Here is a 20,377-nt window from a genome sequence, read left to right on the forward strand (position 1 = left end):
GTCTTATTAATGATTAACTCTTCTGCTACAGGAATGTAATGCATTTTAATTATCTGACTTTTTTTTAAATGTGTGTGTATATATATATATATATAGTTTTTAAATATTTAAAGATAACTATGTATAATTATATATTGATAGAAATATGTATAATCAATATATAGTGAATTATTTTTATATAAGTGGCTTTCTCAGCAAATATTTGTCTATGCGATTAATCGGGACACCGTGTAATTAATTTGATTAAAAATTGTAATCGATTGACAGCCCTAAAAAAATAAAAAATAATAATAATATATATATATATATAATAAACACATGCATACAAAATTATTGTAGGACTACAAGTGAGCCCCTGCGCCATCTGCTGGGAGAAAAGAGAATTGCTGTCTTGAACGGCACAAATAAATATGACGTGAATTGACACGAGGTGCCCGTCAATTCACAGAATTGGAAGCAAAATACCTTCAAACCAGCTTTTCCTGCGATTTAGAAAATTTAAGCGCACTGGGTAATAAAACTCAAACATCTAGGAATAGTCAATAGCCCTGGAATTGTGCAAAGATTTATTTTTCTTAAAGCACAAAGGTCAGATGACCGCATGCTCGGCTGTTCTAGTGTTAAACATTACACTCAGTGTTGAGGGTCTAATGAGGTCTGCTCTGTTTTATGGTTTGTCAACATGAACAACAATGACTTTGATTTGGTGGAAAAAAGTTTTCAAAACTTGAAACACTGTTGTTCGGGGCCTGGGTAGTGCAGCAATTATCGACTCTGACTACCACCCCTGGAGTCGTGAGTTTGAATCCAGGGTGTGCTGAGTAACTACAGCCAGGTATTTTGTATTTTTTCTATGTATTTTTAAATAAGTTTATTGGACTTTGATAAAATAAAAACTCTTTGTCAACAAACATTTTTGTCTGTGATTTAATTCACAAGATTAACACTGCTATGCTGTTCGCACTGTATGCTTGTGTCGTGCACAGTCAGTGCAATCGAAAAACAGGCTTAGTGGTGCTGGACACACTGCAGAAGACACTTTACCGTTTTTTTCTGCTTGAAAAGGGCTTTCATTATTAGAGGTTTGTGATGAGCAGTGCTGTTCTTGTTTATGTGTGTGCAGAGGGTAAGAGAGAGAAGATTAATGAGCTGCTCAAGTATATCGAGGAGCGTCTACACACTCTGGAGGATGAGAAAGAAGAACTGGCACAGTACCAGAAATGGGACAAAATGAGGAGAGCTCTGGAGTACACCATCTACAACCAGGAGCTCAATGAGACCCGGGCCAAAATGGATGAGGTACACACACTCACTCATACATGTCATGTTCACTGAGTCTATTCTGGTTGTAACGGAGAATGACACTGTATAACGTGTGACACTAAGCTTTGTTGATTATATGTAAATGTTTTTAGAGCAGCATTATTATTTAATGATTGTGTCATTTACTTGTTTAGTTGTCCAGTAAGAGAGAGACCTGTGGAGACAAGTCTAGACAACTACGAGATGCTCAACAAGATGCACGAGACAAAGTGGAGGTGAATTGTCATCGAACAACTAGATACATTTGTGTTGTTGTTGTTGTGTGTGTTACTTTGATGTTATGTTCTTTTCAGTTCAAGCCAGTGGGGCAATTTCTTAAACTCATGTAATTTCAGTAATTTCAAGTTTCATTAATAAATCCCGAAGAACGCTCTCTGGAAATGCCCTCATTCACACCACAGCTTTTATTGTGTCATGTTACCTAACCTCTCTCTGTGTGTCTGTAGGAGACCGAGCGTGTGGTGAGGGAGCTAAAGTCTCGAATCTCCGCCATGAAGGAGGAAAAAGAGCAGCTGAGCACCGAACGACAGGAGCAGATCAAACAGAGGACCAAACTGGAGCTCAAAGCCAAAGATCTGCAGGACGAGCTGGCAGGAAACAGCGAACAGAGGGTGAGACTATTAGACACACATACGCAAGCACATGCATGCACTACAGGCACACATATTGCACTTAACGCATTGCTTGGAGAAAAGTGTGATGTGCATATACAGTACACTGAAAAAATTAGTTAGATTTAAGCAGTTCTTTTATAGGTAAGCTGTATAACGTAAAGTATTTGCATTTCATATATATTTATTTAGGAATATATTATTTCTGAGTTCAATAATTGAATAAGCTTGACTAAGTAGATGCACAGGTGTTCCTAATAAAGTCCTCTGTTAGTGTACATGTAAATAGTTAATATTTATACTTCTAATGTCTCAATTATATTATTATATTTATTTATTTCAGCTCGGTCATTTAACTATGGCTACACCCCCTTCTCAATCTGATGGACTTTATTGCATTGACTGATTTAGAACACAGAGAATGAATGTCAAACCCCTTATTACTATAGTAAAATAATAATAAACAGTTAGACTTAATTAACAGAGCTTATGTTGATTACATCAACTTTATCTTTTTTTTTTCCAGCATTACAAGATGTGTAATAGCGTACACAATAGCTTTCATTTCCAGAATCAAAAACACACTTGGTTGCTCTTGGCTTATTGCTGTGGATGAACTGAAGTGGTAGCTGTAAATAAAAAAAAATCGGCAAAGCAGCATCCACCCCAATACTTGTGTTTCATACACATGCTTCCATATGCAAACACACTAATTTTTACACACAAAGAGCTGCAGGAAATGCTGGCAGGCTTTAGTGAACAGAGGGTCTGCAGTGTCTCCGCCTGCGTCACTAACTATACACAATCACTCCAGCCTGGGCTTACAGCCAGACGCATACATACACGTACACATTTTTGTGTATTCTTATTCGCTTTATGTGTGAAATACACACCTTTGGTCAGCCCTTTTGCATCCCAGCTTGGCTTAGAGAGGGATTCACCCCACTTGGCCAAGTATGTGGCGTTTTCCTATGGAGAAGAGGCAGAAATGTGTCATTTGCCCTTTGATTGGTGAATGTGAATGTAGGTTTGCTCAGATGGAGTTCCCCTTTGTTCTGTTCATGCCGCTGAATCTACTCACCTGTTTATGCGAATGACAGATTTCTCCATCTAAATATGAACACTTCCTCACACACATGCACATGATGTGGCTTATTTAGACTTCCTACAAAAAACTTTATTCTTCCGTTTTCTATCAGAAAAGGCTGCTGAAAGAGCGCCAGAAACTTCTAGAGAAGATTGAGGAAAAACAGAAGGAACTCCAGGAAACGGAACCCAAATTCAACACCGTGAAAGAAAAAGAAGAACGGGGAATCGCCCGGTAAAGTCTTCAAAGACCCTATGAGTGTTTTAAGTTTGACAAAAGCAATTTTCTTTTTTGAGTTAATGTATTTTCCAGTGAAACACAAAATACATCACAATAAGAAAGTTTAATTCATTATGAATGCAATTTCAAATTGTCCTTGACCAGTATTTTTGTTCTAGAGAGGTGTAATAGTACTGCTTTTGCTAATAAATGGTTCATAATTAAACCGCTATTGAAAATAAAAAATAGTGACAAATGAACCACTGTCAAACAAAGGTATCAATGTCCACATTTTACAATCCAGTCAATGGATAAAATTAATTCCTACCCTGTTTTTTTCCACCAGATTTTCTGTTATGCTTAAAATTGCATACAATTAAGGAATTTAAATGCATTACGATAGCCATTCAAATCAGTTTTTAACCATTACTTAAAGGTGGAGTAAGCGATTCCTGAGACTGTTGATATTTGAGCTCAACAGCCAAACAAACACACTCGTCCATTCAGTACTCAGAAGCTCCGCCCCCCAAATTCATGCAGGTGTAATAGTGTTGTGTTGATAGGTCCGATCCACTTAGTTTATTTTCCCTATTTACAAAGCCTGGGCTTTGTACGAACACCAGATTTCTTTTCTGCGTAAACACGGACAGCTAGCGGACCATGATGAGAAATTTGTGGAATTTGACAGTGTATTGGATTAAAATGACTTACTCCACCTTTAAAGAGTAATGAAATACTTATTCATTCACTCTCAGATTGGCTCAAGCCACACAAGAGCGTACGGACCTGTACGCCAAACAGGGTCGAGGCAGCCAATTTACCTCTAAAGAAGAGAGGGACAAATGGATCAAGAAGGAGCTGAAGTCTCTGGATCAGGCCATCAACGACAAGAAACGCCAGATTGCCGCCATCCACAAAGACCTGGAGGACACGGAGACCAATAAAGAGAGAAACCTGGAACAGTACAATGTAAGATTCAAGTGTTCAGTTTTTGTAGCTAAATTTGGTTAAATCTTATTAGTAACAAAGTTTTTCAAAAGTTTGTGGGCAGCATTTATCTTTTAAGATGGTTTGAATCTGCATTACACGACACATATCAAACTGTTTTTGATCCGTTCTGCTTTGCTTGAATGCCTATAAGATTTGATTCAAGCTTTGATTATGGCTACAGAAATTGGACCAGGACCTGAATGAAGTGAAAACTCGAGTGGAAGAGCTAGACAAGAAGTATTATGAGGTGAAAAACCGGAAGGATGAACTTCAGAGTGAGAGAAAGTAAGATTCCCATTCACAACACGTCCCACACTCTCTTATTAACTTTATGAACCATATCTCTCCTCACCCGTCATAAGTTATTAATAATCCACAGGGCTCTCCTAGCACTGTCCTCGCTCTTTCTCAAGTGCCCTAGCAGCAGCTATTACCTTATGTGTAGAAAATGGCAGGAAAAAACCCACTTAATTAATTTCTTAGCAGGATTGCACATCTTGCGCAACATTTTAAGTATCTACGCATATTCCGTGTTCACAGTGCGCGAAATCCCACATTTTTCATTTTTAAATGTTGGTAAAAATTTGTAATCCACACATTGGAACACAAGAAATCAACAGTTTCTTTCTATAGGACTGAAAATCCATGTCTCTCCGTGCATCTGTCTCATCGTCATCCCTCTCCGTGCAGCGTAGACTGTTTGCATGTGCTCTCGTAAAGGGACAGAGCAAAAAAAAAGCAAATTTTCTCTCATTAATTCTCCTTTACAGATGAAGTGCCGAATGAGATGTATTAAACTTTGTTGAAACCCAGTTATACACGTGCCTGAAAATCACGAGCTGCTCAGAATCCAAAATGCAATTATACATTTAATTAGGTAATGTTTCAAAATGTAAACATTAATTTGACATGATAATGGTGTTTGATATGTAAAGAATCAAGATCACTATGGTTATTAGGATATTATTTATCAGAGCTGTTCAGCTGCAGGTTGAAGATGAATATTTATAGCAGTCTACTTTATATCATCCTCATAACACGCATGTCTCTTTTCTGCTTTGTGAATCAGTCAGTGTTGGTCTTGGTTGGGTTGTCTGATTTCATGTTATATCCACATTCTTAATTCACAGATTAGGCCTAATATCTATCTACTGTATATTACGCTTCACAAATTTAGTAGCAAGTCTCCTCTCTCAGGAATTCATGTTTATTACATTCAGCCAGTAATCAAATCTTTAACTCTGTGACTAAATCTTTGATCCCGCCTGTGTAATCACTACACATGGCCAAAAGTTGCATGACTAAATGTGTGACCGAAAACCCATCCTCTGCTCCACAGAACTCTTTGCTTAAAAACTTGTGTGAGGCAGGACGGCTGAGGTTAATATGATGTATTTATAAATGTTTATCTGTAAAGTGCTCATATGGGATTACATGAGGCATAAATCATATCTTGCTAATTATAAATGTGATTTAATTTTGGGGGGACATTGTCTTAAAATGCTTTTACCATATATTATGTTTTTTTTAAAGCCATGATTGGTAAAGACAGCTATTTGTAATTTTTGTGTTGGGGCCAGTAAAAATTTTGGCAGAGCAAGTAAAACTCTGAAGCACTGGCCCAACTGGGTGAGTAGTAAAAATCCTTACCGTTAAGGCCTGATCCATATGCCATAATCTCACAGCATGGTGAGCCTTTACTGTTGGGCTATAGAATAGGGTCTCGTGCTGAGGCCGGCACAGGGCTGGATCACTCTGGCATAGAGTTTGTGAGCCAGGGCTGATGGGTGTGTCTGTCCCCCGCTTCCTGCAGCTACCTGTGGAGAGAGGAGAACGCAGAACAGCAGGCCCTGGCAGCCAAACGAGAAGAACTGGAGAAGAAACAACAGCTACTGCGAGCCGCAACCGGAAAGGTTAGAAATAAAAACAGACCTGCTTGTTTTGAATGATTGAAGTGAACATTGGCTCTTTTTACTTGCTTAATAAATGTGCCAGTTATTTTACAGACTATTTTTTTCGTCATCATGATGTAATCGTTCCAGTGTCTTTTCATTATTATAGGCTGTTATAATAAGTCAAAAAAGATGACAATCAAAATATAATGCATCATATTTTGTCATTATATAAAGACTTGCTTGTCAATTAATTGAAATCAGAATGTTCGTGTCTGTTCTTCCTTCAGGTTACCTTAATAAGCATAGTAAGTGCGCACCACTGTTTCTGAACAGTGTATCTGCAAACTGGATACCCCATAACCCTCATGATTTTTAAATGCCGTGTTGAGTTGAAAATTGTTTTTAGGACCCTGCTTTCTGTCCCAATCAGCTGTGCTCTATCGAGATCAGTGTTTCTCAACAGGTGGGTCGCGTGTCTATTCGGACGCAAGATCGAGATTCGGTCGCGGTCAGCAGGTAAAGAACAATGCCATGGTTCTCGCATTGAAAATTTTTAGGGCGACTGTCCAAGTGATAGCCCATTTAGGACTGCTGAGGCAAATTTAATGAAAAATCACGTGTTCAGCTAAAGGCTTCTCATCCACACTGAAATATTTTTTGTGGTCTGATTGAAGCTTTCACACATTATGGAACCAGCTCATGATCTGCTCTGCTGTCTGGCACACGTGCGCAACAACCTGGCTTCCCTCGATATTGTGGTGCGCACTGCATAGACCTCAAAACTGATGTGACAAATTTCAATTCTAGTGAGACTTCTAGTTTAAAGCGTTACGGAGGAAGTCAAGTCGAACCTCTGAAACAGTAGGCAGCCCTGACATGTCAACAAGAGCAACACTGCTATGCTCTAATTTCTTTTTTCTTTTTCCATTTATACATCACCTTTACAAAATTGTTTCACAATTTTACATGAGTAAATGTAACTGTTATATTTTGACAAAATGTTATAGTTTCATATGAAATAATCTAAAGGTAGAATCTATTTATTTCAACAGTGGTAGTTGTAGTTAAAGTTTCAAAAAGTGTTTTGGCTATTACTTTTTCATAAATATTATAATTTATTATTACTATTAGACTAGCTACACTGACCTAACCATGGTAATGAGGAGCCTTTCCTCCTTTTGTTGTTGACATCAACAAGAAACAAATATAACCTCACTTGATTCATGCCCTTATTCTTGAAAACCATGAATAAACTATGCAAGATAAAAGGAAATGCAACCCAGTATACGTTAAATACAGGTAACATTTTTACTATGGCAGGTCGCCACTTGATTTCCAATATAAAATCTGTCCTGAAGCAAAACCAGTTGAGAATCGCTGATCTAGATTTTTTGATGAAATAGCTCGCCGTGTGTGTGTGTGTGTACGCGCTTCTCCAGAGTGTTAAGTACTTTCTGGCAATGTGTAGTCTTTGCCCTGGACAGAAAGTCACACTGTGCTCTGTTGGAGTTTGTTGCTTTGATGATTCATGCTTTTTCCCATTTAACTCGGAATGTTAAACACCATACTGGGAAAATGGAATTGCACTTTATGTTGTACTTACAACTCGTGTGGAAATCTTCCGATATGATTTTGCTGAAATGCATGTATGTGACGTTGTCACCGAGGGAGATTTACAGTCAATTATAAACATACATTTTTATTAAATAATATACATTGAGTCAAAGTTTCTACATTTATATGACAATAAAACTTAAGCAAATGTTTGCAGAGACAGATGTTCAAAACACGGGGGATTAAACTTTCTTTTGATTATCGTAAACGTGTAGAGCAAACGCTAGCATTGCATCATTGTTTATCAGTTTGATTGCTATGGGACACCTCTGATGACAGTCAAGGTACCGCTGAAAATCACAATGTAATCAAACAAAAAATTTAAAAAAAGGCCCCTCTTTGACACGTTTTTATATAGTTGTCAGGTATTTGTCACTGAATCGTATTTTCATTATCGATCGTTATTTACATGAACTATCATTGCTGTCACCCATCCCTGGTAACTATCTAACTAAAGTTATATAAATGCATGCCAACACCGGTTCAGTATGTTTTGGGTGAACTATGAACAACCTCTGTTAAATTGCTATGTCTGGCTCATCTTGGCTGCTGGATCATCTCTCTTGGACTATGAGTCATTCACTAATTATAGACTCATCCCACATTACAAAAATGTTCATCAGTACAGATCATGTGGACTTGGATCCTCTAATTCTTGATTGTCATTAGGGCTCGAAATGAAACTGCAAACTTTAAAACATAATTCTGTGTGTTTCATTTTGCTTGTCTTCCAGGCTATTTTGAATGGTATCGACAGCATTAATAAAGTATTGGAGCATTTCCGCCGGAAAGGCATCAACCAGCACGTCATCAACGGTTACCACGGCATCGTCATGAATAACTTTGAGTGCGAGCCTGCCTTCTACACCTGTGTGGAGGTGACTGCTGGCACCAGGTCAGACACACCTAATCAGTGCTGTATTATAGTCTTTGCTTTTTCAGAAACTGTCACTTAATTATTTTCTTGGCAAAAATAGTAATTATCTGCTTGTGTATATTCAGGCTCTTTTACCACATTGTGGAGACGGATGAAGTGAGCACAAAGATTCTGATGGAGTTTAATAAGATGAACTTACCTGGAGAGGTCACCTTCCTACCCCTCAGCAAACTGGATGTCAGGGACACCGCTTACCCTGAAACTAATGTGAGCTTGCAATCTTTACTTCCTCAAAGTAAACATGAAATCAAAATTCATGTTAGTTGTCCAAAAAGAAAAACAACAAAACAATTCTGGTCTGAATGTTCACCGTTCAGCATTGCACACTTGTTAATTTTTTGTTTGTTTTTGTAATTATTCATGAAAATGCAATTGCTTGCTTCTCTGGAAAACTATCCTTTTTGGCCATCACTTTGGCCAAAAGTAATAAAGCTAAAGACAAATAACTATTTTGGCTTTATTTTATATACTTAACTGCATGCTTGCACACAATCTATTCCTGATGGATAAAGTTCTGCCTACATCCCCCCCCCCATTTAAATACCCGGTTTCAGTCAGAAACATGTCATGTTACGGAATTAAAATGGGTTGCTAATGCCTTTTTCATGTTTAGTTCAAATAAATGTATTTGCTTATGACAAATAAAGAATATTCTCTCATTCCTCCTATGCTGTCGCTGTAGGATGCGATCCCCATGATCAGCAAGCTCCGTTACAGTCAGACCTTTGACAAGGCCTTCAAACATGTGTTTGGTAAGACGCTGATCTGCCGCAGTATGGAAGTGTCCACTCAGCTGGCTCGAGCTTTCACCATGGACTGCATCACACTTGAGGGTAAATAAACTCAAGAATATACAGCATATCTGTTTCCTTAGTATATGTGTTTGTGGAAAGGTCATGGTGTTTATAACAGCATATTGGGTACTACTATTTTCTTCTAATAATGGCATAGTTATCTTTAGGTTTTTACATTTTTGTGTATTTCTACAGGTGATCAGGTGAGTCATCGTGGTGCTCTAACTGGTGGATATTACGACACACGTAAGTCCCGTCTGGAGCTGCAGAAGGACATGAGGAAGGCGGAGGAGGAGTTAGGAGAACTGGAGGCCAAACTCAATGAAAACCTGAGGAGGAACATTGAACATATCCTCCTCAAACCAAAGGAGTGCTGTTATAGGTGGGAAGTCTCCAAATATATTACATAACAGCACAGGGTATGAAATTATCAACCGTCAAATGTGGGTCTATATCATGCAAATGGCATGCCACTGTGGCGGCTAACTGTTAGACGTCTCGGAATGACACATGACAACAAATGCTATTAGACACAAAACACAGACTTGAACACTTTCAGTTTCAAACAACTGATAAAAGTAAAGCCGTTGATGCGCTGTTTGTTCAGAGGTGAGCAGCACAAGCATGTCTCATTTCCAGTCATCTGAAAACTGTTTGAAATAATAGTGTCATCTGAGAATGCTGCAAATGACCTCAGACCAGGGGCCTGTTCTTCGTACATAGCTTAATACATCTGAGATGATATGGTGTATTTCAGATCTTGCAGATTTGAGTAGTTTGATTGATTTTTATCTGGATTGAGTTGTCTGAGATAATTGCACATGTTTACTGAAAAGGGCACTTGTATCGATACTCTGAACCGTGATCAGCAATGCAGTGATTGGTTGGCAACATGACAGAGCAATGTAATTATGTCAAACTTTAGTTAAAATATGGATATGATATAAATCATTGTTTATTTCTTTATGTACGCTTATATATGATATTCGTTACTTTATTTACAATGTTATAGTATAAATACATTGTAAATATAGACATAAAATGTATAGGCCTGTAAAGAAAGCTAGTTAAATTTGTATAACAAGCTATTTCTGCATTAATTTATAGAGTCATAACATTAATGTTAACCCTTGCCAAACAAAGACATCTTAAAGGAAAACACGGACAAATTGGCCAAAAAATTACTTTTTATTTGCAACTTTTTTCATTATTAATCAATATACTTAACTACATGATTTTTACAAATGTGCGATGGCATAAAAGCCTGTGTACTTACATGGCCGGAAAACAATGTTTTATGTAAGAGGACTATTTTATAATGGCACAAATGCAGACATCACTCGTTTATTTTCGCTTTATTTTAACAAAGCAGTTTGCACTTAACATGCAATGTGAAAACAACTGTGCAGGTTCACTTCTTATACATGTGATTAAATCATAAAAGAATACAAAAACACATTCACCTTAAACCTAAAATGTATTTCTATTATTATCATTATTATTATTTTAACATTTATTATTGTCTTTAGATCTTAATTTGTGTCATTTTCAACCTGTTGTCGTAGATGGATACTTGCGTGACAGCTAATGGAAGGGTGGTTATCGGAGTATGTGAGCATAGTGGAGCGAGAGCAGAGCTCTGATAATTCCACCGCAGCGGACAGCGCCTTTTTGAAGATTCCACTCCACTTGCTCAGGCTGCTCGACGCCGCTCGCCTAGAATGCGCTTTGTGATGAACCTACGAAATAAGCAATAGGCCTGAGGTTATGGAGTTTAAACGTTTATTTTAGGGAAGTTGCAATCCTTATACACAAATGCTAATTAAAATTCAAAGTTAAGAATGAGGAAGGAGGAAATTATAAGGGAGTGAGGACAGACTGTGACAGTTAGCAAAGATTCCTTTTGGAATCTTATTTGTCACATTGCCAGAAAGGACGAGGCTGTGTCACACGAACATGGTAGTGCAGCAAAAGGTGAGCTAGTAGGCTACACTACAATTCGATAATAAATTAATAGATATCTAGATTTGTAAAGGTATCTTGTTTTGCAATCATGTCAGTACAGCTGCCTGCTAGATTCTAGAACAGTTCTGCGGGGTTGTGAATGTTAGAGCACCCTCAATTGAATATGTAAGATTAATAATACTGTATTTGGCAAGGCATATTTCCTTGAATCCCGGCGATCACGCACAAAAATGAATAAACGTGTATTATCTTGCACGAATGCCGAATTCTCCGTCTTAAATTGGGACACACTGATCTGCCTCTATTGTACAATTGATCATTTGCTTGGCAGAGATTTCTGCTCTCACATAGAGAATTTCATATCGGAATTACCTCAATTAATCCCTCGAGTTTTTGCACCAACACAGATGTTTTATCACTTCTACAGGCATGTTTGATGACTTGTTTAAAGTAAATAAAGTTAATTTAGTACTGACATTTTTTTTTAAGGCATTATTTGAAGATGTTCAATGGCATATGTGCTGACAGAAATAGTGTACTGATTACAAACGATAACGAACATCTAGTGGACCCGATTATGTAACAGCCGTTGTAAACTAGGACAAAATAATTAGTGCGGTTTTATATACTAAAACATGACAATACAATTTCAGATGTGTACGTTACTAAGCATTTGGTAATTTAATAAATGTCGGCATATAGCCCAGCATAAATTTAACACAGAGGGGCACCTCAGCCCAAGTGGGCAAAGGGGCAGTTGCTTGGGCCGCTGAAGCCACCCCTGTGTACGTGCACAGAGAAGTTTCACATCAGAACAGGATTTGAGCAAACCTTTTTTTTTTTTTTAACCGGTGAGCGTGAGTGGTACTCCACATGCCGTGGGTTATTGAGCGGAGTTTCACACCTGTGAAACTCTGTTTCATACTGGTGCAATTGGCCCTAGATGCAAACAGAACAACGTCACAGAAGATTGCTGATTGATTAGAAATCTAATTCTGTGGATGTGACTCAAGGCCTCAAGTGATGCTCATTTAAAAGCAGGTTTGAAGCTTTCATTCTTAAGTGACCGACTCACATTAGCCCCATCCACCTCGTATGCTGTGACTAATTCAGAATCAATATGATGACATAACCAACATATCTGCTCCTGCTAAAAAAGGCCAAAGAAATATATTGCTCGAGAGCTATGAATAGAATACTGTCTCTGAATTATTTTTGTGCACTTCTGTTCTCACAGCCCTCTATACATGCATTTAGTGCTTTTAGGTTTTGATTGTATGAGTGTTTCAAGCAGATTAGCTCAACTTCTCTGAATGGACATGAATAGGAGCTGGGCAATGAGTTCCTGTGTTTGTTCTTTAACTAATTTCTTCACGTATCAATAATGAGATTGACCAGCTGATGAATCAGATGCAACAGATCGAGACCCAGCAGAGGAAGTTTAAGGCATCCAGAGACAGTATACTGTCAGAGATGAAAATGCTGAAGGAGAAGAGACAGCAGTCAGAGAAAACATTCATGCCTAAGGTAACACATTTACGACTGCGTTGACTGAGATGTTCTAGAAACTACTAGAATTAAAACTTTATTCTTTAACTTCGCTAATTCGTTCAGAAATATAAAAATAAAAGTGTGCATTATCCATTAATAAGGCTAATAATGTCATATCAGTTTGTTGTTAAATGATAGCAGTACTTCTGTCCTCAGTCTAATTTTTCATTGTAATGACTTTATCTCTCTCTCTCTCTCTCTCTCTTGTGTTCATCAGCAACGCAGTCTTCAGAGTCTGGAGGCCAGCCTGCATGCCATGGAGAGCACACGGGAGTCTCTGAAGGCAGAGCTGGGCACTGACCTGCTCTCTCAGCTCAGTCTAGAGGACCAGCGCAGAGTTGATGACCTCAATGATGAAATCAGACAACTGCAGCAGGTACACATTCACTGTACACATTCACTAATGCATATTGCACACAATGGGATGAGCTCTCTCAAAGGCATTTTCAAGTCTGATTGACTTGCTACACTAAATTCATTGGGCGCATGCATTGTAATCAGTCTTATTCCAAGTTCATTGGTTGCTACTATGAGAACCTATCAGGAAGAACAAGTCGCTAGTGGGCAATTCTTAGCCAGAGTAAGCTGCAACTAACAATAAATGCCACAATTATTTTTTTAGTTAACTTCAAATTTCTTTTAGTGAATAAGTAATTTTGCAGCCTGGTATATTTGACAGTGCTAGATGTGGGTGTTTAACTTTGGATGTGTTGTTATATCTGTTGTAGTGGCTGCAGCCTCATCTGAGAGGTGTTAGTCAGCCTGAAGCTCTGTGAGATGTGTAGGAGAATTACCATTGAAGCCTGAAGTCACAGCTGCAGTTACCTCCTCCAGACCAGTCCAGCCCCCCCCCCCACCCCCCCACTGCAGACAATTAAAAAACATACTTTAAATGTTGTATAACCGGCCCACATAATTAGCCTTTGTTATTTTTATGTTGTCCTCAATTTGCTTTGCTAATTCTTGTGCTTTTGTGTTCCCAGACAGGCATTTATTCTTGTTATTATTGTTTAAGCATTTGCATATTGGTTTTGTTTATTCTTTTAGATGTTTATTTGTGTCTTTGCCGTAATAATGCATGATTAAAAATGGAACATGTGGCTTTTGGTCTTTCAGTAAGTTAAAGATATTTATTTTTTCTTTGTGTTTTCATGTGTGGGTTTTTTATTTTATTTATTTTTACCATAGGACAACAGACAGCTGCTGAATGAGAGAATTAAGCTAGAGGGAATCATGACCAGGGTGGAGACGTACCTCAATGAAAACTTGCGCAAACGCCTCGACCAAGTCGAGCAGGTCTGTAAAGATACGAAAATACTGCACCCGTTTCCCTCTTTGCCGCATATATGAAATGGAATGTATAATTTTCTGTAAATTGTAATTAGGAACTGAATGAACTGAGAGAAACGGAAGGAGGAACCGTACTCACAGCGACAACTTCAGAGTTGGATGGCATCAATAAGCGGATAAAAGACACTCTGGCTCGCTCTGAGGGTGAGTGGAGAACACAGACCAAAATAATAGCCATTATGTGGGTCTCATCAAGAGGAATTTATTTTTTCTTAATCTTCTTATATAGTTGAAAGATCTATTAAAAAACATACTGTAAACTTTCAGAACTCAAACTATGTTAGACTCAACAGAAAACCTGTAACAAAGCGCTATATCTCATTTTACATACAAAGAGGAACCAGCAGCAAAAACTGCCCTTTTAATTCTTTAGCAGAGAGAGGGTGGAAAACAGTCATAAAAACTAAATGATAACATTATCAGGGAAAAAAATACCTTCAATAATACATCCCATTACCCCATCCCATAAGCCATATTCATCTGCCTGCTTTTACATTTTTTGTCTCTTTATCATGATTCAGATTTGGATGGCCTCATCGATAAGACAGAGGTGGAGATTAAGGAGCACCAGAAGAGTATGGAGCGTTGGAAGAACATTGAGAAAGAGCAGAATGAAGCCATCAACCATGACACTAAGGAGCTTGAGAAGATGACTAACAGACAGGGCATGTTACTGAAGAAGAAGGAAGAGTGCATGAAGAAGATCCGTGAGCTGGGCTCTCTGCCACAAGAGGCCTTTGAGAAGTACCAGACGCTCACTCTCAAACAGGTACACTGTAGTGTTCCAGGACACTACATTTTTCTCCATTAACATCATTTGGAGTTTTATGTTCCTTGTCAGAGTCACTTTGGCTTGCTCAGTGGGGGCCTAAAGACAGTAATTTTCAAGGCATGCTTTATAAACTCATTATAGATCTAAACCGCACAATGGGGACTTTGACATCACTGCATCATTTTCTGTAAAGCTGCTTTGAAACAGTGTGTTGTGAAGAGCACATGATTTGACCCTGACCATACACCCCCCAAATGCACTTATGATTTGTCATGTTTTTTTGTGTGTGTCAAGAACAGTCATTATTTACTTCATTACCATTTTCCACTCTCTCCCTGACTCATTTAAACTGACTGTTTTGCATCTGTGCTGTTAAGACTTTTGAATGAATGACCTCCGTTTTGATTTGCTAAGCTACCTGTACCTGGGTGGTTCACACTGTCCTTCATCAACGTGGGCTAAATTGGTAAATGTAAAAAGTGTTAAAAACAGGTGTAGTGTGAAACAAAAAGTAAAATGGTGGCAAACACCAACAAACGTCACATGAAAAGTATTATATTATTTTCTGTTTCAGAAGACTGAAGAGAACCAGAGTGGATCTACATGATAAAATTAACAGATGGACAAGCTGTTACAACATGTTGCATGCTTATTAACATCGTAAATATGCAAACAAGACCCAGTACTTATAAATATGACCGTGAAAATCTTGAAACCTGTCTATCAAGTTATAATAAAAATAATTGTAACAGAATAACCCAGGATTATGTTTAGGGTTTAGAAAAGCGTGCCTACTTATAACATCAGACTTTCTTTTTTTTTTTTTTTCAGGAAAATCTTTTTTCATATTATGACCCCTTTAAGAGATGCAAGTTGCATTGCTAAAGAGCTTAGCGGATGGTAAAGGTTATTAAATACTCCCCATATTTTCCTTGGGGATATTTATTTAGCATAATATTAAATTGGCAACGAATGAGGTTATGAATTAGTATTTTACAGTAAAGATCATGACTTGACTGAATACCCTTGATGAAAGAAATGTACCTCCTCTCTACCTCTGTTCTTGTCAGCCTTTAGTTTTCCATCACTCACACTGTTGTCTCGCAGTCTCCCACCTCGCTTTCTTATTGTTTCTCTTAGTTGATCTTTCTCACCAGCTCTCCATTCAGGGGGCCTCTATTGTGTCACAGGCCTCCTACACTGAGGTGACTCATTCGTCATTACCCCATGCTTGTGTTCTCAGTTTTTCTCCCCCTCTTGGTGAACTTGAGTGTGTGGAGACGAGGAGGGAGGGTGCTTCAGTGAAGTGCGCTCTCAAGTCCTGAGAAGTCCTCCTACTTAGAAGTTCAGTCGTAATTACAAAGAAAGAAAGTGATGTGCATTCAAGTGATTTTTACCTGAACAGAATGTACGTTGTAGACCATTTCATATTTCGAATAGGGTACAAAATAGGGTTAAATCAGTTTATTTTAAATATTAAATGTGCTGTTTCTTATGAGGTTCTTAATTTGTCCAGCCTTTTGAAGAAAATTTGGGACAATATTATTTTGATAATTTTGTACATTTTATGGTTTAAAATTATACAATTTTCTTCAGTTTAACTTTGCATTGGCATTTTTAACTCATGACTGCATGCAATTCCCTTATGAAAACCTTGTGGTTCATAAACATTTTGTTAGTGAACTAGTGATCTAGGATCTAAAATATCTAATGGTTCTCTTTCCGAAGAACTTGAGATTTCCATCTTTCTCATGAATAGGATCATGCCGACATCATTCAGCTTCATAACTTATCTACATCTTCCCTTTTACAAAACATATTATTATTGTTATAAAAGATGAGGGTGGTGAGTAAAAACCATGCTCTTTTTATTTAATTCGTAGTTTCACTTTGAGAAATAATTTGATTGTTAGGACTTGGTTCCCATCTGTGTTCTTGTTTGTTGTTGACTCATTCCATTGATTGTGTGTTTTCTAATGGTTTTGTTGTGTAATAGTTATTCAGGAAGCTGGAGCAATGTAACACAGAGCTAAAGAAATACAGCCATGTGAATAAAAAAGCCCTGGACCAGTTCGTCAACTTCTCCGAGCAGAAAGAGAAGCTGATTAAGAGACAGGAAGAGCTGGACAGAGGCTACAAATCCATCATGGAGCTCATGAACGTCCTGGAGCTGCGCAAGTACGAGGCCATACAGCTGACATTCAAACAGGTAAAACCATCTGACAGACTCAAGTCAACCTCTGATGATATATTTGATATCTCAAGACATTTTGTTTTCCAAGTTTTTGTTCTTAAAATGCTCATGTTTCTCCCTGGAGGTGTCTAAAAACTTCAGCGAAGTGTTTCAGAAGCTGGTGCCCGGCGGTAAAGCCACACTGGTGATGAAGAAGGGAGACGCTGAGGGTGGTCAGTCTCAGGACGAGGGGGAGGGTGCGGACAGCGAGAGAGGATCAGCCTCCCAGAGCAGTGTGCCCAGTGTAGACCAGTTCACTGGAGTGGGCATTAGGGTACGGAGATGAGGGCCAATGAAATGTTTGTGCTGTAAACATGCTCACTTAAAGTGATAGTTTCTGTCATCATTCATGCTCATTTTGTTTCCAAGCACATTTGCTTGCTAGGCAGACTATTGCATGTTTGGACATGAGAGTGTGTAAATGATGACATAATTTTCATTTTGTGTCAATAGTCCCTTTTATAGCATGCTCAATCCCTTACATTCAATTTGATGAGTTGTTTGTTTTGTGTGTCAGGTGTCATTCACAGGTAAACAGGGAGAGATGAGGGAGATGCAGCAGTTGTCTGGAGGTCAGAAGTCTCTGGTTGCGTTGGCGCTAATCTTCGCCATCCAGAAATGTGACCCTGCTCCTTTCTACCTGTTTGATGAGATTGACCAGGCTCTGGACGCCCAACACAGAAAAGCAGTGTCAGGTGCAAACAGGCACTTTTACATCACAGGGATGCACCTGAATTTCATCAAATTGTTTATTATAATTTTTTAGACCAAATGCCATAATTCTGCTTTAATTTTCAGACTTTTTACCAGAAAGTATTTCATCAACTAAAACGAACAGTAATGTTTGTATGGACAAAAAGCATGCATCGTATAAATAAATGTAAATATGTAATAATATAGTTTAACTGGTATATCTCTCAGGGCTCAATAATGATTTTTTTTTCCTATGCCGGCCCAGTTGAAAAATGTATTTTTGTTTTGTTGTTCAGACATGATTGTTGAGCTTGCTGGACACGCTCAGTTCATCACCACAACCTTTAGACCCGAGCTTCTGGAGTCAGCTGATAAGTTCTATGGTGTTAAATTCAGAAACAAGGTAACAGACATCATTAATACACTGATGTGAAAATTAATTAGCAAATGCAAATTAGTCTGTTTAAAAAAACTATAAATGGAAGTCTTGTCAAGAAAGTTAAAGCTGCAATGATGAGATCTCCAGACTTATTTTGTGTGTCTGTATTTTCATTAGGTGAGTCACATCGATGTGATTTCAGCAGAGCAGGCGAAGGACTTTGTGGAGGACGACACAACTCATGGCTAAGAGAAAACACACCTCTACACTTCTATCACATACCTTTTCAACTTGGTGTGTTTTTTAAAAGCCAGGTTGGAATGAATGCAAAAAATAGTGTTTTTCTTAGCCTGGTTGGATTCTGAACAATGAAACGTTTGTTTTACAGTTATTTTATATTTTCTTGTTTTTGTTTATTTCTCATATTTCAAGGATAAAACACTGAAAACGTTTTCATTATTCTGATGATATGTTCTCTGCTTATAATCCACTTGCTTCAGAGTTATTTAAATTTGTTTGATTCAAGGAAGATCAATCCCTCAGTTTCAGAGTTAAGGGGATAGTTAACCCAAATGAAGATTCTGTCATTTACCAACCCTCATATTGTTTCAAACATGTTATGACACTTCTGTGGATTCCAACATTTTATGGTAGGCAGAATGTTAAGTCACCATTCACTTTCATTGTATGGGAAAAAGATGCAATGAAAGTGAGTAGTGACAGACACACTAACAACGTTTGTGTTTCATGAAAGTAATCAAGTCATACTGATTTGGAACAACATGATGACAGAATTTTGGCTAAACTGTTCCTATAAACATCAGCAGGAAAGCAAGAAATGTAGCTTGTATACGCAGGTAGGTGTAAACTAAAGAAATGTGGTTTGCAGTTGATGCTTGGCATGCATCAGAGAAATTGTCAAAACTGTTCTTTGTTCTTACCAGCATGAACCATCATTAATCCCTTTTTATTAAATGATAGATATTAAAATGTTGTTTTGTAGGTTTTCTGATTGCGGTTAAACATTTTTATAATTGTTTTGAATGATAACTTTCCATATGTTCTTTTAGGTCATTGTGATATAGTCAGACTTTTAATGTGTTTTCTGTTGCTTTAAAATACAATAAAATTACCCAACAAGACTTTATCAATGCCGACTTCATTTACTGTAATGTTTCTTGCCACCAGATGGCATTGTGCCATACACAAAGGATTATCTCTTGGGAAGGCAAATATCATTAATACTGTCTTTGACCCAAAGTATTAAATTTCAGTGCTTCGCTCGTGTTCAGTGACATTTTTTAAGGCCTTTTGCATTTTGGCATTTTGAGAAGTGTTTGTTCCAAATCTCAAGGCCAATCTGAAACACTTAGCATTGGAAAAATAAATGTGTGAAGCAGATCAAAACCCAACCTTGCCTTAAATACTTCCTTCAGTACTTTCAATCTAAAATCACATGAAGCTGAGCTAATACAGATTACATGTAGAAATCAGGCTTTGGATATCGTCTTGCTGTGTCTGTAAATGGTTTGTAGTCAGTTGGTTAAAGGTGAGTCATGTCTATTGAAATGTGCTGTGATATTGTATCATCCTTCTGTCTGCCAGCAACACGACCCCAGTCTTTATCTGCCCTATCTGGACATCTGATCACTAAACTGATCCAAGGATCCTTTAGACTTGTCCATCTCGCTTCTCAATAACTTCTCACACCCTTCACTGTACCAGATTTGCTCTCTCGCTCTAGATCAGACCCTTAAAGTAATCAACAGATGAAACCATGCCATAACCACAGAGATGGCTCAGTAAACCATGCATAAATCTGTCCCTGCTTTACAGTCTTTCCCTGGACAAGTTAATTTGTTGGGCGACAGGTGCCACGTCGAACCTGTAACTACTTGGTCCTACGATGTACACTTGGCCTTTGCATTGAGTGAGTCTGTCTGTCGCTTTGTGAGGGTCCCATT

At 38.0% G+C, this 20,377-nt stretch overlaps 1 protein-coding gene across 1 annotated transcript in view; it reads left to right on the plus strand.

Annotated features, from left to right (window-relative positions):
- The window catches only part of LOC127639822 (structural maintenance of chromosomes protein 3-like), a 28,136-nt gene extending 8,572 nt beyond the window's left edge, over window positions 1-19,564 (plus strand). Inside the window, exons 9-29 of the mRNA XM_052122074.1 lie at window positions 1,124-1,299; window positions 1,458-1,538; window positions 1,770-1,934; window positions 3,134-3,255; window positions 3,996-4,209; window positions 4,412-4,515; window positions 6,044-6,143; window positions 8,474-8,634; window positions 8,742-8,883; window positions 9,359-9,509; window positions 9,666-9,816; window positions 12,809-12,962; window positions 13,204-13,362; window positions 14,175-14,282; window positions 14,372-14,480; window positions 14,858-15,105; window positions 17,105-17,317; window positions 17,427-17,615; window positions 17,859-18,036; window positions 18,331-18,437; window positions 18,591-19,564. Coding sequence (XP_051978034.1) covers window positions 1,124-1,299; window positions 1,458-1,538; window positions 1,770-1,934; window positions 3,134-3,255; window positions 3,996-4,209; window positions 4,412-4,515; window positions 6,044-6,143; window positions 8,474-8,634; window positions 8,742-8,883; window positions 9,359-9,509; window positions 9,666-9,816; window positions 12,809-12,962; window positions 13,204-13,362; window positions 14,175-14,282; window positions 14,372-14,480; window positions 14,858-15,105; window positions 17,105-17,317; window positions 17,427-17,615; window positions 17,859-18,036; window positions 18,331-18,437; window positions 18,591-18,662 — 3,104 coding nt within the window. The 3' untranslated portion in view covers window positions 18,663-19,564. The remainder of the gene's footprint in view (window positions 1-1,123; window positions 1,300-1,457; window positions 1,539-1,769; window positions 1,935-3,133; window positions 3,256-3,995; window positions 4,210-4,411; window positions 4,516-6,043; window positions 6,144-8,473; window positions 8,635-8,741; window positions 8,884-9,358; window positions 9,510-9,665; window positions 9,817-12,808; window positions 12,963-13,203; window positions 13,363-14,174; window positions 14,283-14,371; window positions 14,481-14,857; window positions 15,106-17,104; window positions 17,318-17,426; window positions 17,616-17,858; window positions 18,037-18,330; window positions 18,438-18,590) is intronic.
- The last annotated feature ends 813 nt before the right edge of the window (window positions 19,565-20,377 follow it).

This window comes from Xyrauchen texanus, chromosome 48, assembly GCF_025860055.1.
Source record: "Xyrauchen texanus isolate HMW12.3.18 chromosome 48, RBS_HiC_50CHRs, whole genome shotgun sequence".
NCBI lineage: Eukaryota > Metazoa > Chordata > Actinopteri > Cypriniformes > Catostomidae > Xyrauchen > Xyrauchen texanus.